Genomic DNA, 17,111 nt, shown 5'->3' with positions numbered 1-17,111 from the left:
CTCCCCTATGCTGCATTGACCCCAGTAGTAGGCCCCCCTATACAGTGGCCCCAGTAGTAGGCCCCACTATACAGTGCCCCCAGTAGTGGCCACCCCCCCTAAAAATTGCTCCCAGTAGTGGCCACCCCTGTACAGTGTCCCCAGTCGCAGTCACCCCCCCATAGAGTGCCCCCAGTAGCAGCCACCCACTATTTCATTGCCCCCCCCCCGCAGTGCCAGGCTTACACACACACAGAAAAAAAATACAACTTAACTTATCCTTGCTCCTGACGCGAAATAATCAGCTGGCGGCTGTCTGTTTGTAAACTGTGTAGGGCAGACCGCTCTCACTGTGGTCTGCCCTACACTTGTGGGGCCGGGGTACTTGTCCACCCCTTAGCAGCTGGTGGCACTGCCAGATGGCCCCCCCCTTTGGTCGGCGCCCCTGGCGAGTGCCATCCTAGCCTATGGTTAGATACGCCCCTGGTTAGGTTGTGTATTTATAATGGGTGCAGGGTGTACGGTGCACACAGGTCAATGAGGCCTTGCACCACACACCCTGCACTCATAGTATTGCGCCATTGTGCCAACAAGCGGGTCCCTCTTCCTACGCGGTGCCATCTTATCAGTTATATATTCTGGAAGATCGTACCATGCAATGAAAACAAAGACTCTAGCATTGTGCGAGAATGCTTGTTCTCTTGTACCCATGCACTATCTTACCACATGTCACTGCTACCACCGAGGAGGAGGGACTCGATTGCTGTCACAAGGTAAGATGCATGAAGTGGGGGGGGCTACTCAGAGGAGAGGGCTCGCTGCTCCTGGCTATTGGCTATATATAAATGGAGGTATTAACTAAAATATTCTAAGTAATTCACAATTAAGCTTATTGGAGGTCTGTCACTATGAAATAAACACTGCTCACTACATATATTAGCTTTATATTTTAGGATAAAGCTTGTTCATGTGACTACTGGATATAATACTATGGGTTAGCAGTGAGACTAGCAATATAATTAAGTATAGGGCCAAATATCTTGAAATCAGAAGTTTCTCACTTGGCATCTTCCAGTTCCTCTGTGCGTTGAATGGCCTCATTCTCGTATCGTGTCCTCCAGTGTGTGACTTCATTGTTCATCTTAGAAATCTGCCTCTGGAGCTCAGCTTTACTCTCCAACTCTTCCTCCAGTTGTTCCTTCAATATTTCATAGTCAAGCTTGAAGTTAGACAAGGAGGCCACCACCACACTCTTTGCCTTAACACGTGGAGAGAAGGTTGAATTGATAAATGAAAAAATATACACACTAAATTGTATCTACAGTAAATATACATTATACTATATTGGCATGATGGAAAATAAAACGACATGGAAAGACTTATATTGAAGCTTTGTCCTGTAAAAATATACAAAAAGACATTCTGAGATCCAGATTTTGTGCCTTTATCTGAATAACAGGTGCCATCCTTGTCACAGTTTTATTTGATAAAAAGGGACATAGACTTCAAAGCTGCCATTCAATGACCCAATTTATATAGGTATTCCATTTCTGATTGTGTGTACCAATAACGGACATTCACGAATGTTATACTATCAGGTTATTCTTTTCATTTGTCAAGGTGTGGTTCTTTCATTTTTTGACCAACTATTATTTATTAAATGTCGATCGTTAACAGAGATCTAATATATTGTAATTATCATTCGCCTGACACACATGTTTTAGTGTAATCTAATATGCTTCTTTATAGATTGTACTAGGGGTAATTATATTATTTACATCTTTTCTTACCCTAGATAGGAGCAGATTACTCATTAATACTTTTTATCCCATTGGACGTACTTTTTTGTCCTTAATATATTCATGTATTATATAAAGTGCACATCACCCCTTGGGGAGAATTTCTTTTTATAAAAAGTTGTATATTAAATGTTAAGTTTTATTTACATCAATCATTTCATTACTATCGATTTCCAAGTTAATTATATATAAGAGTGCCCCTACAAAGGCATATTTGTCTTTTTTCTTTTCTGCTCCTTGCAGAAAGTACTGATTCAGACCCGCTCAGCGCTCGCGAGCGGGTCTGAATCAGGCCCTCTGTGCCTTAATGATATTTAAATCAAACCAGAGTGACAAGAACAATCCCTCACTTTCTCTGTGATTCCTATTACATATATTGTAACAAAGTTGTTCAGCCTTCTTGGAAGCATTTAGGAGAGTCTTTCCTGAACCTGGCTGAGTGGCCTCTGCAGCAACTACTGTCATCTACTTCAACTTCGAAAAGAGACTCTTTTTCTTTGAGTCAACATACCATTCAGTTTTGGACTTTAGCATCTAAATTAAACTGGAACAAAGAGCCTTTAAATAGCAAATTCTGGCAGGATTTTAGGGAGAGAATTAAAGATAAACTTGCATATCTGAGACTTACCTAACTCCGTGGATTAAATTATTTTGTCTTTGTAACAAGGTGGACATCCAATTTTGAGAAAGAACTCAAAAAAGGGATTTGTAGTGCACTGGGATAAGTTTATAAGGTTGGCCCCTTTATTTCAGTTTTCTATGACAGTCCATAATCCAGCACCAATTAGCATTGTCGGAGGAATCTTTTTAATTAAGTTAGTCCAAAGTATCATCTGAAGAGCAAGAAAAATGCAGGAGTAGCCTGTGCCTGTACTGTCCAAAAAAGCCAGGATACTTCAAATCCTAACTGGAGAGGCTCACTTTTCTCCAAACTCTTGTTCTGGGCACATGGTTCACATTTCTCCAGTCATGATGGGGTCAAGAAAATGTTTAAATTAATCTACAGAAATTTCGGGTGGCCTGGGCCACCTGTGCCCAGGGTAAACCTTCCACAGAAGCTTTACAGTCGGAATCAGTATGATTTACCACCGGCCGCAAATCTAATCCCAACAGCGGCAGCCCGGCATAGGTGTAAATCCTGATCGTCCATTAAGGTAAGTATAGCTAATCTAATTCCCCCCTAACCCTAACCCTCCTTTAGGGGTGCCTAACCCTAACCTCTCCTCCAAGTGCCTAACCCTAACCCCCTCTAAGTGCCTAAACCTAACCCCCCCTTCCCCACAGCCTAACCCTAAGTCCCCCGTGGGGGGTGCCTAACCCTAAACTCCCCCTGGGGGTGCCTAACCCTAACCTCCCCTTCCCCTAGCCTAACCCTAACCACCTGGGGGGTTGCCTATCTCTGTCCCAAGAGCCCGTAACCTAGCCCTCCCCCCCACGGCTGTCCGTGCCCGGTGCCCGGCTTACCTTCTATCGGTAAGCCGAGTGTCGGGCTCCCGGCGTAGGTCTAATGACAGGCGTCAAGATTTTGATGCCTGTCATTTGTACCTTGCCGGGATTAGACAGTCGGGAAGCTGGCAGTCGGCATTGCGACCGTCAGCTTCCCTTACAGTCCCCTCTTGCTGCTTCTGTACCTGACAGGTTATAGACTCATCTCTCTATGGACTGTATTTCAGAATAGGCATGGCCTGAGGAGCATAACTGTTATGAAACTATTGCATAAGACCCCTAGAGTCCCTCTATGGAGGATCTTCTGCCTATAACAGCCACCCACTGTTCCCTTAGTGTTAGACGCACCCACCAGTACTTAGGCAGCTGCCAGGTCTTATATATCTGAACAGTAGGGGCTTATGCAACAGACAGGAGATCACTAGGTAATAACTGGAGTAATGCAATCCTTGAAGTGCAGCACAGTATTTAACCACAGGTGAATGCAGGTAATGGACATAAGATAATGCAATTCTCTTGAAGTGCAACCACAGGTGAATGAAAGTAATAGAACACTCTGAGATGCACCTGTCTTCAATGCAGTGGTAATGATTAAACACAGTCACTATTATTGGAGCAGCAGCATAAGACAGCACTCTCAATATAGAAAGGCACTGGTTAAAATAGTGATTCCAGCAAGGCACAGGTGGGTTGCTCAGCAGATAATGCAAGCACAGGTAACACAGTGGTATACAAAGGAGTGTATAACAGCAGGGTAAAAGCACAGTGGTGATACACTTAGCTGAGAATTTCTACAGGAACTCTGGATCAGCAAACCATGAACAGGGACTGAATGAAAAGGCTCCAAGTAGACTATCACCGGCAGGGAATGCTGGGACTGACTGCAATGTAACAGGAGGAAGAACCAATGCAAACCAGCTTCCTTGATTAGAGATTAATTTGCAGCTTGAGCCGCCCACAGAGTGAGAGCTTGATTACAGGCTGGTTGCAGCTGAAACTTCTACATACTGACAGCTTCCCTGCTGCCTAGCAACAGCCAAACCTGGAAACTACAGGACAGTCAGAAATCCCAGCAGTGGATTGTAACAATAACATGACCTGGTTATGGTAAATCATTTTTACAAGATGTATGCCTCTGATAGGGCTACAATTTTCCTTTCTATTAGTGTTATGATACTTGTGTTATTACCTGGAGTCCAATGGCCAGAGTACATATACAAGTGGGTTATCAGACATAGCTGGTTTAGTACACAAGGTAAGCTGTTCAGAAGTACAGATGTGTCCAGCTACATCTTTGCTCATAGCACGCCATACAGGCTTCTAAGTCGTGTAATGAGAATAGCGTGGCATGGCGCGGTAAGGCGCAGTGAGACTTGACAACATCCAAGGCATGCAATACACAGCTTCACCAATGGGTGGCCAGTGCTAGACTACAGTGGTGAATAATACGGCACTGGATGGATACAGCATGACACTACAGAATACAATACAGTAAAACTGTAAGCCCTGACAGGCAGGCCAATCACATACTGTAGAGCACAGGTTCTACAACTCGGTCCTCAGGACCACAAACAGTGCATGATTTCCAGATTTCCTCACAAAATCAAAAGTAATATAATTATCTCCACCTGTAGATCTTATTAAAAGTGTCAGTGAGTAATGCCTGCACCTGTGAACCTGCTGGGTGACCTGGAAAACGTGACCTATGTGGGGTCCTGAGGACCACGTTTGAGAACCTCTGCTGTAGAGTATTGAAGAGAAACTAGTAGTGGGGTCTGGGTATTGGTGCATAAAACCATCACTGAACTACAAGTCTCAACACAGAAAGAGGTGTCTTTGGATTACAAACTGATTATGCATTTTATGCTGTACACTTGTGGCAATGGGCAGGATGTACTAAAGGAAAAATACAGTAAAAACCCATTTTCAGGGTTTGACTGGCGGAATGGTCACCGCAACCTTAGTACATCCCACCCAATGTTGGCACTGTTGTGCCACAAGGAGCTTTTACAACATGTTGTTACTCGACACATAGCCGTACGTGTCGGTTGCTGCAGCACTGCAGAAAGTGGTGCACAGCACTCAATTAGTGTAGTGATTTCATGTCTTAGAAAGTAGTAGTGGGGTCTGAGTGAAAGAGGTGTCTCTGGATTACAAACTGACTGTGCATTTTATGCTGCACACTTGTGGCACTGTCTGCACTGCCCCTGCTGCAGAGGCTGCTGGCTCCAGGGGCCGCACATGGGATCTCGGGATGCTTGCAAGATCCTGCACATGTCCAGTGGAACCAGCCAGGAGTGATACACAGGTCCCTTCTCCCAAAGCAAGCAAAAGCCTTTCATTAACATAATACAGGATGCTTTGTTAGTCATTTAAGCAGTCAGCTCAAGGTCTGCCCTTGCAATTACAGTACTTGTGTCCTGAAAAGGCGAAGAATGGTGCCCATTGCTAGGACACCAATCCCCATCCTCTAGGCGACTAGGAGGACTGCTGTGCTGCTAGGAAAGTGTCGGTCCCTGCGGCATTGTACAAAGTGGTGTGTGGCGCTCACATAGCAATGGCATGTCTTAGGAACTAGTAGTGTGGTCTGAACAGTGGTGCATAAAACCATCGCTGAGCTACAAATCTCAACCCAGAAAGACATGTCTCTGGATTACAAACTGACTGTGCTGCACACTTGCGGCACTGTCGGCACTGTCTCTTCTGTGGCGGCTGCCGGCTCCAGGGACTGCACAATTCTTGTGGGATCCCGTACGGCACACACATACTGTACTGTATACGTTTTATACTGCACACTTGTAGCACCGTCGCCACTGTTAATTGTAGAGCGTCTGCTGATTGGCTGGCAGCCCCGGCTAATGACAGATACCATGCAGCTCCCTGTCATTCACCGGATAGAGATGCATGTGTTAACACATGCATCGCTACATGTCCAAACTGGATTGGGGGTCTTGGTTTATTATTTAGCCAAGACTCCTGGACATTAGCAGGTAGGTGAGAATAGGATTTTTTTTCCCACAGGTCGCGGGATTTCTACTTGGATAAGGGGACTGAACATATGGCAACAGGAAAACATGTGTGAGTGTGTAATAAACTTATAAAATGTATGGTGTGTGTATACTGTAATTTTTTCACTATTTTTTACAGTGGGGGCATGGGTGCCGGCCGCCTGCTGGCACTTGTAGTTCCACAAGTGCCAAAGGGCAGGCATGCTGGCACCTGTAGTCCCACTATAAAATAACATATATTAATCCCACTATTACCCCTGCACACACTGGCCAGGGGTGCAGGGAGGAGCCCCATGCTTCAGCCTAAGCCTGGGTGCTCGGGAGAGGGGGGGGAACAATTTATTGCAGGTGGGGTCCCCAACTCTCCTGAGATCCCCGGCTTGCACTGACTACCTTGGGGTGTTAATGCTTTGGCCAGGGTGACCTGGTTGTGGCATTACACCCTGGCTGGAATGGAGTCGAGTGCTGGTTTTAAAAATAGGGTGAACCCCACAACAATTTTTTTTAAAACAAGGACTGGCTCACAGAGCCCAGTGCTGCTTCATAAAATATGGGGGACCCCTACATGTTATGTCCCCTGTATTTTTAAAACCAGGATTGGCTCAGGAGCCCGCGGCTGGTTATGCTTTGGGTGGAAACTCTATGTAATTTTTTTTCCACCAATGCCGGCATTGCTGTGTACAGTATGAAATCAACTTTTTTTGATGATGTAGATAGAAGCTTCTTTTGACGATGTAAACAGCTCAGATGAACTTAAATCCAGTTGATATATTTACCATTAAAGGCAAATTGAACTTTCTCTCCTGTAAATTGTTAAATTGAAATATACAAAACATGGTGTATAACAAAGAAATGTATTACAATAAATAAAATAATTAAATAAAACATAATAAAAAAAAACAGTCCACTAAAAGGTGGGCAATTACCCGAAAGAGGGCCAAAATGTGAACAACTTGCTCTGTGGGAAAGAAAAAAAGCACAGTATTACAACACTAATATACAGTACTGTACATTGTACGATATATTGTACAATCTTGACATCCACAATGTACTGTAAGTACTTGCACTGTGTCTCACTCCCGGCCGGCTCCACTGGGCATGTGCGGGATCTCGCAAGCATCGCGAGATCACATGTGCAGCCCCCGGAGCCAGCAGCCGCCACAGCTGGGACAGTGCAGACAGTGACGCTAGTGTGCAGCATAAAACGCACTGTCAGCTTGTAACCCAGAGACACCTCTTTCACTCAAACCCCACTACTAGTTTCTAAGACATGAAATCACTACAGTATGTGAGTGCCGCACACCACTTTCTGCAGTGCCACAGTGACCGTCACTTATGGTTATGTGTCGAGTAGTGACAGTTACAAACTCCTAGTGGCACACTCAGTTTGTAATTTAATGACACCTCTTTCTGGACTGAGACTTGTAGTTCAGTGATGGCTTTATACAGTGCCCTTCAAACCCAACATTTCTAAGGCATGTTATCACTGTGTGAGTGTGGCACTTTCCCTGCAAAACAATGGAGCACATCACATTGACTGATGTTATAATGATGGCAAAACACGTATAATTTGTTTTTCAAAAGTGTACTTAGGACTCGCACACCGAATGATTTAATCCTTTATTAAACATTCAATTACAGCTCTCGATTGATGACAACTACAGCGTACCGAATAACAGTTTCAGTTAGCCAATGAGCGGGTGGTAATACAGACATTGCATTGTCTTTTACTACACATGCGCAGTGCAGTTTAGGAAAAGCAACATCTGGTGGACAGAAACTTGTACTACACTCTCTGACTTTTATAGCACTTCAGTACGTTATGATGTGACTCCATACGCCACAGCACAGCGTGACTAGCAAGGCACACTACATGGTGTATGGTGCAAAGATATAGCAGGACATATCTTTACAAGGTAACAGCAACAAGTAGCAGGAGCAGAGCAGGCACAAACAAAGGTTCAAATAGAAAACTGCCTTTTGTAGGCACAAACCATCCACAGTCTATGGATAGACTGAAAGGTGAACCAGGACTTGGAAAAATTTCTAATTTACATCTCTGCTGCTCTGGATGATTGGATTCATCTATTACCTTGGACGAAATTCACCTACAGTACAGTATCATAACCACTAGCATGAGTCTCGTGACATAATATCATTCTCTAGTGTGTATGAGTCACATCCACTGCTGCTTTTTTCTTCTTTATTTCCTCACACCAAGGTCTCAGTGGCGAATTTGCATCTTCGTGATTTCGCATCTATCTGGAGTTAGGTGTAGAAAAATATCTTGGAAACGTCCAGTCTTTACATAGGTACCGCAGATAAAAAGACGAGAGTTGTATCAGAACTTAGGGCCTGATTCAGAGACAGTCACTATTTGCGCTCGCTCGTCCACAAAATAGGGGTGGCTATTCAAATGAACCGTTCGCTCTTTGCGGTCTGTTCACGCCTCTAGGTCTGAACGAGCGAACAAAACTTGCGGTAGTTTTTTGGGAAACTACGCCCCCTGGCCGCTCGCATCCTACGTCATGTCCACTATTTATTAGATTAATCGAGTACATCGAACAGGGTATGAGCTGCTCGCTATTCTTGTGGTTGGTTTTTGCTACCACAATTTTGCGAGCAGTTCTGGCTAAAAAAAAACCCAGTGACGTGGTCAATGACGCTGCTGTTTTAATTATGCACACCCATAAAACGCCCGTTTTGACCTTTAAGCGCGCCTGCGATCGGATCTCCACTCCTCGTTTTCAAGCACCTTCCCCTGTTACCACCCACATACGCCTCATTCTGTCACTCAAAATAGCAGGCACTCGCTATTTTGCGAGCACAAGATTTTCGGCCGCACTGACTGGTTCGCGCATGCGTATTACGATCCGTACGCATGCGCAGTTGGGCAAACATCGCTCGGAGTGAACGAGCAGCCACTTGCGTCCGGCTCTGAATCAGGCCCTTAATCTTTTAGACAAGGTTTGGTTATCTACTTGTCACCTTTGCCCCTTGGTTCATTGGTCCTTCAAGGTTTCTAAGATAATAAATCCTGTAACATTTTGATTAGAACTCCCATGATTTTTATGAACCTTTCATGTATTCTTATTGAAAACTCTTGTAGTAAATCATTTCTTTCCATTCTTTGTTCCCCTGCTCCTACACTCAAAGACGATCACTCACACTAAAGGTGGTCGGGTGAGGTTTAGTTTAGTATCTTTTTTTAATGTAATCAACTGTCTTTTATGGGGCCCAGATGTCCTCCATGCATGGCTGTATGAAGAGCAGCTCTCTGGACTCCCTTAAGCACTGCAGACATGACATAACACTTTAGGGACTCAGGACCTCATTCAGAGTCTCTCGTTAGGGCACGCTCGCTCGCAGGGAGCGATAATTGCACATCTGCGCATGCGTGTATAATTCGCAGTGCGCGTGCACAAGTCATTCGTTGCGACCTCATTTTTCTAGCTCGCAAGCCACTTTCAGGTCGCTGCTTTGAGTGACAGACAGTACCGTTTGTGGGTGGGAACAGGGGAAGGTTCTTGTGAACGGGGGAGTGGTTGTGCGAATGCAGGCGTGTCTGGCCGCCAAAACGGCATTTAAAGGGCGTTCATAATTAGCAAAGTAGCGTCATCGCACACGTGACTTGGTTGTTTTTTAGTCTGAACTGCTCGCAGTGCTTGGGGTGGGTTAGGTCAACCCTAAGCGCTGCGAGCAGCTCCGATGGCCCTCGATGTTCACGATTAATCAGACTCTTCCCGGAGATGACGTGTGCTGCGAGTGACAGGTGGGAGGTTTTATAGTCCAGCGTACACTAACTGCCGTCGCTCACTAAGACATAGAGGGCATCCTTACAGCGCAAAGAGCGATCGCTTGATTTGCAATATATAAAGGCAAATAGCTCCAAGGTCAGGGCAGGTGGAAAACAGTCAAAAAATGATCAGGGGTTAAAAACACAAGAGTAGAATAATAAAACTGTATCATAGAGTAAGGAAGTGTAACTAAGCCTGAAGCTACTGTAAGTGGCATCTCATTACGAACAAGCAGCCGTGTGCTAACATTACCACACTTTGAGGAATTGTCAACTAACCCCAATAACCTGATTTATGAGGAAAATGCCTGTGGAACCTCACCTTCAATTTGTCCGTATGAACATTCCTAGCTTTAAACCAGGATTTTACCGTGCAATCTGGCAAGCCCAATATGTAATATGTGACACTTAAACTCATTTACCAAAGTCTGTTTATGCTATTTGAATATCCCTTCTTCCTTGCATTTGGAGAGGCTCCCTCTTATAAATATGGACACAGCTGCAGCAATGGCTGTCAGGAGGCTTATCTGTCACAGGGGCTCTACCGCTAGAGCAATAATGTTTGATGATAATAATAATAATCATCATTATCATAGATCTTTGCAAAAAATATATAATAACAAAAAAGCATAGGATCCACAATAAAATATGCTCCCTCTCAGATAAAAGTAGCACAGTGTTCATGTACTAGGGCTCCTCACAACACCCTTGGCTAGTAGGTAATGTACATGTGTATAATTGCTGGTCTGAATAAGACACATTTGTGTGAACATGCCCTTACTAAACTTTGCCTACGTAAGAACATACCTTCCCACCCCAATTCCACCTCTCTAGTCAAAAGTGTTGGAGAGTAGTATATGCTCTAGCACTGTCTCTTCTCTATTATACACTTTGGGCACTGCAGAAAGTGTGATGTTTCGGAACTGTAACATCCCAGAGGCAGCAATTAAGTATTTGGTCAGATGACACATCAGCGAGGTCACATGCAAAGGTTTCATGAAACAGCTGTGAGAGGCATGTCCTGTGCTCCACAGTCCAAATAGTCCTCCCCTCTTTAGTATTGCCATGTAGCATTTTCATTACCTACAGTATATAGGCTGCTGTGCTGAATGTGTAAGCTTTGCCTGACAACCAGTGGCATATCTATAATGGGCGCAGCCTATGCCTGCAGTTGTTCACTCTTTTTAATCTGTCAGAGGGCCTATCTTCCGAGTGATGGCATCATAAAAATGGCGCCTGTGTTACGCCATTTTAGTTCTAAAAAATATCGCTCAACTCCATGAACATCGCATTGTGTCCACCCCTGAATCAGGCCCTATGTTTCTTATCATTATCCTCTTGGAATGTATCCTTTTACATGGTTATTAACTGCTATGCTTTCATTACGCACTTGAAGTCATATCTGATGTACAACGCTTTTAATGGCATGCACAGGAGAGATAAGTGCAGTGTTTAGCATGATTATTTCAAATGGGAACCTTGTGGGCACTAAATTAACTGTATGTTCACATTTTCCTGTTAGGCCCACAACCTGTTCTTGTTCATGAGAATACGTGTTTTATAGCCTTGTTATGTCTCCTTGCTCTGATGTCATAACACTGTATAAACCCGTATTTGTACATTCATAACAATGTCTCAAGCATGTTTACTAATTGTCTGCCAAGTAACCCAAGCAAGCTATTAAACTGAATCCATCTGGAAAATATTCTTCCATCTAGTATAGATCTAGGTCTTAGTATGGTATACAGAGCAGAACTGAACAAAGATCAAAGACAGGGATGAAAGGAAAAAATAATAATTTGTGGCCACAAAGATTCTATGTGGTTAACAGCAAACGGGGAAATTCAATTTCATGTTGCTCTGACTGAGCTTTTGCTGAGAAAGCCATCTTAAAATGAATAACAAGAAGCCTACATTTAACATTTGCCATCCTGTCTCATACAGATAAACTCAGAATGCCTACATTGTATATTATTTTGAATTTGCATTAAGAATATGAAATAGTAGCTATACTGTATATACAAAGATGGAGCAGCGTTTCGTGTAGGTAATGGTACACCATGGCACAGAATGCATTAAGAATATGAAATAGAAACTATATACTGTATATACAAAGATGGAGCAGCGTTTTGTGTAGGTAATGGTACACCATGGCACAGAATGCATTAAGAATATGAAATAGAAGCTATATACAGTATACAGAGATGGAGCAGCGTTTAGTGTAGGTAATGGTACACCATGGCACAGAATGCCTTTTCTCTGTGTAAGTCAGGGAAGTCCAGGTAGTAGGTGTGAGGGTGAGATGCAGTAAATAGCATCCCTGCCACCTGTGGGGAAATGATGTAGTATGCGGCATAATACCACAGGAGGACTGGACCATGATGACACGATTTATATTGAATTGCGTCATCATGGCCAAGCTATTCCCATCATCATTTATACTTACAATTGTGTACCATATCTGATAGCTAAAACATACTGGGGGAGATATATGTAGGGGCGAAATGGGTAAGAAGTGGTAGAAGCGCACTTTATGTGTGCTGATACCGCTTCTTCACCATGTATTATTGAGAGGTCCGGTGTTAAACAACAGGCGCTATGCACCCTGTCATTATTGGTGTGCAGGGCAATGTAAGAACAGTTAGTGGCACTGACCGCTCCGACAGCTATGCATGGGGCCGCTATAACTCTCCCTGCTTCGCCTCTTTACTGAGACGAAGCAGGTAGCACTACCGATTCAATGCATGAACATTTCATCTGCCGGAGTGAGGGAGTGAAAACTCCCCCCTGCGGTGATCCTGCCTGAGTACACAGCACATCAGCCTAGTGCTCATGCACTGTGTCTCACCTCACGGCTGACTCCACTGGGCATGCGCAGGATCTCAACAGTGCTGTCCCTGCTGTGGTGATAGGGCAACGACAGCTGCAGCTGTCGATATAGATAGTTGTAGCCGTCAGTGGCACTGATCGTTCATACATAGCCCACTTATCTGCAGTTTGGGTTAGGATGCGTTAGAATTAGAGTAGTATTAGGGCTAAAATCCTTGGAAAATTCTGTCATCATGCTGACTGTCAATATTCACAATCTCAACATTCTGCCAATGTCAATATTATGTCAATGTTGACTTTGTGAATGTCAACATAACATCCATGTCAACCGTCAGACCTAACTGTTAACTGTATTAACATTTTGTACCACACCCCATGCTTACATACACTAATAATAATGACTTTAAACACAAAAACTATTGAGATGTTTTAAAAATACCAATGAACATTTATAATTACAATTTACACTTTACTGAATGTGGTAGTAGCTACTGTTACAGGAGTCATTTTTATATACTGCTGTACTGTAGCTCGCTTTGGCCCTGATTCAGCTTCAGACAGAATAGCTAAGCTGCTCGCAAGCAGCTTAGCTATTCCGTCTGTGCATAATGAAAATGCACAGGAGGCATCACGCCTCCTGCTGCATTACGTATCCGATCTGCGTTGGCTACTCTGCGGACCATCGGCTGGCTAAGGTGACCCATGGGGTCACGCAGCCGGCCGTCGCAGTTGCGAGGAAGAGGCCAGGAAATCTCAGTCAGCCAACAGAAATCCTGGTCTCTTCCTTCCCCCCTAACGTTTCAGGAAATGGGGGCCATTGCCGCCCCCTCCCTGCCCCCAAACTAGGGCCGCCATCAGGGGGGACTGCTAAGGGGGCCCGCCCGCTACTACCCTCTGCTGCCACACAATAGAAGTGTGACTGACTGCCTGCCCGCTCCTATTACCGCCAGTGCCCACTACCTCTACAGAGAGTGACAGGCCCGGCCGAGGGCCCGCTCCTAAGAGCGAGCCGCCCACTACTACCGCCCGTGCCACACATTAGAAGTGACCCAAGTGAGTCACTTCTCACTTAGCTGCTGCACTCCCTCTCCGCCTCGCTTCAAGTCTCCTACCTGCCGCAACTTGTGAGTCGGCGCAGCGTGACGCCGTGACGTCACTAACGCTGTGAGAGTGGAACCGCGGTGTGAGGACTGAGGAGCCGGAGGCTGCAGCCAAAACAGGTAAGTGTAATTAATCTTTTATTATTGCAGCATGTCAGTTGTTGCAGATGTGGGGAGTGGAACTGGCTAGGGAACTGCTTTCACCCAGCCAGTGGGGGAAGGGGTGCTTGAGTGGGGACTGGGGAGGGCCCTGACTATTTTTGTTAGACCCGGGCACCACAATTCCTGATGGCAGCCCTGCCCCAAACTGTTTACGTGCAGGCTTGCAGGCCCATTCTCCACAAGTGCAGAACGGGTCTGGCACCTGCGCAGATTCCCGATCACTAACGTGCACAGCTGAATTAGGCCCTCTCCTCTATCTCATTTACATAGAATGTCAATGACATTTAGGAAGAACGTACCTACAGATATAAATGGAATTTCCTAAATATACTGTAAGCATCACTGGGGCAGTAGGTTAGATTGAGATTACATCGTACTGAAAAACTAATAGCCTTGGTGAATGGACTGCCTACATTAGGAAGAGAGTCAAATCAAAGCTGTGTCTGGTGCTTGTTTACATTTGGTAGCCTGTTGGTTGAGAATGGCCAAGTCATGGATAATATGATACCTTGCTCTCCTCTTCCAGCTGCTTCTTCAGATCCTCAGCTTGAGTGGTGAGTAATAGCTTTGTTCTATTCAACTGTGTTGTGCGACTCTCCAGCTCTTCTACTTGATGACTTAATTCACTATTTTCTACTGTAAGAAAAAAAAACACACTTTCTGCATAAGACAAACTGAATTTCTTTTGGAGAGAATAATTTGAATATGAAATGGGCTAATTTATGAACAGGAGAGTAAAATTACATTTACACAGAGCTGGTTCATAAAATGTAAAATATTATCTTAATATGTGTTCTTCAGAAATTGTAGTATAATCTGGATAAAAGGCTAATACCTACAGCCAAGCATTTATATTCACAGTTATGTGATTTACTTTTAAACACATTGCTGATATTAAACACTGTAACACAGTATATTCGGTGGACTAATGCATCCATGAGCCCTGGGCAGTGCTCAGTAGTTATAACGGTATACAATCGGGAAGCCGGCTGCCTTAATACCGACAGCCGGCTTCCCGACTGTTATATCCCGGCGAGGGTGAAATGCCGGGCGTCTAGATGTAGATTTAGGATTAGGCACCTCCCCGGGGGGGGACTTAGGGTTAGGAACCTCCCCGGGGATGACGATTTAGGATTAGGCACCTCCCCGGGGGGGGACTTAGGGTTAGGCACCTCCCCGGGGGGGGGACTTAGGGTTAGGCACCTCCCCGGGGGGGACTTAGGGTTAGGCACCTCCCCGGGGGGGGACTTAGGGTTAGGCACCTCCCCGGGGGGGGGGATTTAGGGTTAGGCACCTCCCCGGGGGGGACTTAGGGTTAGGCACCTCCCCGGGTGGGGGGCTTAGGGATAGGCACCTCCCCGGGTGGGGGGCTTAGGGTTAGGCACCTCCCTGGGGGGGACGACTTAGGATTTGGCACCTCTCCGGGGGGGGGATTTAGGGTTAGGCACCTCCCTGGGGGGGGGACTTAGGGTTAGGCACCTCCCCGGGGGGGGGACTTAGGGTTAGGCACCTCCCCGGGTGGGGGGCTTAGGGATAGGCACCTCCCCGGGTGGGGGACTTAGGGTTAGGCACCTCCCTGGGGGGGACGACTTAGGATTTGGCACCTCTCCGGGGGGGGGATTTAGGGTTAGGCACCTCCCTGGGGGGGGGACTTAGGGTTAGGCACCTCCCCGGGGGGGGGGACTTAGGGTTAGGCACCTCCCCGGGGGGGGACTTAGGGTTAGGCACCTCCCCGGGTGGGGGGCTTAGGGTTAGGCACCTCCCCGGGGGGGGACTTAGGGTTAGGCACCTCCCCGGGGGGGACTTAGGGTTAGGCACCTCCCCGGGGGGGACTTAGGGTTAGGCACCTCCCCGGGGGGGACTTAGGGTTAGGCACCTCCCCGGGGGGGGATTTAGGGTTAGGCAGCAGGGAAGGGGGGGTTAGGGTTAGGCACTTGGGGGGGAGGTTAGAGTTAGGCACGCCTAAGGAGTGTTAGGCTTAGGGGGTTAGGTTAGGTTAGTAAGTACTTACCTATCGACGATCGGGATTTCCAGCGCTGTCGGGCTTCCGCTGCCGGGAACACTGCTTTTGTCGGCCAGGTACTGCCAATTCCGTTATAACAACTGCACAACACATCATCCAGGTACTAAAGGTTCACAATAGTTTAATTATATCAATGTCCTTCAGATCTCTAGAGAAGCCAGTGATCTAATAATTTGCTGCATGTTTAACATTGTATTAAGATTAGATAGAAGAGAGAAATATCCTGCAAATCTCTGGAGAGGCCAATAATCTAATAATCTGCAGAATATATCAGTTTATCTTTTTAGGGGTAGAACGGATTGAACAATGGGCATAATTCAGAGATAAACGGATTAACACAGCCGCACACAAGCAGCAGTGCAAATCTGTCCATTTCAGATTCAAATGCAGAAGGAGGTGTGAGACACTTTCTTGCTGCATTTGTGATCTCAGCACTGCGACTGACGTCGCAGACTGGGATCACCATCGGAAACATGGTGCGATGGTTGTTCCTTCGGTCAGGCTGCAAGCACTATAGCTTCCTGCAGCCTGGCCCGTGCCTGGTCACGCAAGAGGCCAGGAATCTGTGTCCGCCGATGCAAACCCTGGCCTCATCCCTACCGGAAAACAGAGGTGAAACTCCTCCGTTTCCGGGAGCGGCAACCAGGCACGCCTGTCCCACCCCCCTAAATGTAGCAGCATGTCAAGTCATGCTATGGCTTGGGGGTCTGCGAGCAAGATTGCAGCAGGAATGTGCAGTCAGGTTAGACAGGGGTGGCAGAGCCCCCTATAGATTGTCAGCTTATGAGCAGGGCCTTCCTACCTATATATCTGTTTGTTATTATCCAGTTTTGTTCTATTTATGTTTCCAATTGTAAAGCGCAATGGAATATGCTGCGCTATATAAGAAACTGTTAATACTGTCATACTCCTGAGATTTGATATACAAATGATTAGAATAATACAAAGAAGATATTTATAACTTCTAAA

General features: G+C 45.7%; 1 protein-coding gene across 1 annotated transcript in view; it reads right to left on the bottom strand.

The window, feature by feature from the left end:
• The window catches only part of LOC148511899 (myosin heavy chain, skeletal muscle-like), a 319,183-nt gene that overhangs the window by 77,349 nt on the left and 224,723 nt on the right, over positions 1–17,111 (bottom strand). The window contains exons 8-9 of the mRNA XM_088482738.1: positions 14,628–14,755; positions 1,041–1,237 (exon numbers count right to left, since the gene is read on the bottom strand). Of these exons, the coding sequence (XP_088338864.1) occupies positions 1,041–1,237; positions 14,628–14,755 (325 nt within the window). The remainder of the gene's footprint in view (positions 1–1,040; positions 1,238–14,627; positions 14,756–17,111) is intronic.

This window comes from Taudactylus pleione, unplaced genomic scaffold (genome assembly GCF_031769625.1).
Source record: "Taudactylus pleione unplaced genomic scaffold, aTauple2 ptg000290l, whole genome shotgun sequence".
In the NCBI taxonomy this organism is placed as follows: Eukaryota; Metazoa; Chordata; class Amphibia; order Anura; family Myobatrachidae; genus Taudactylus; species Taudactylus pleione.
This window is presented reverse-complemented; position numbering and strand designations above follow the sequence as displayed.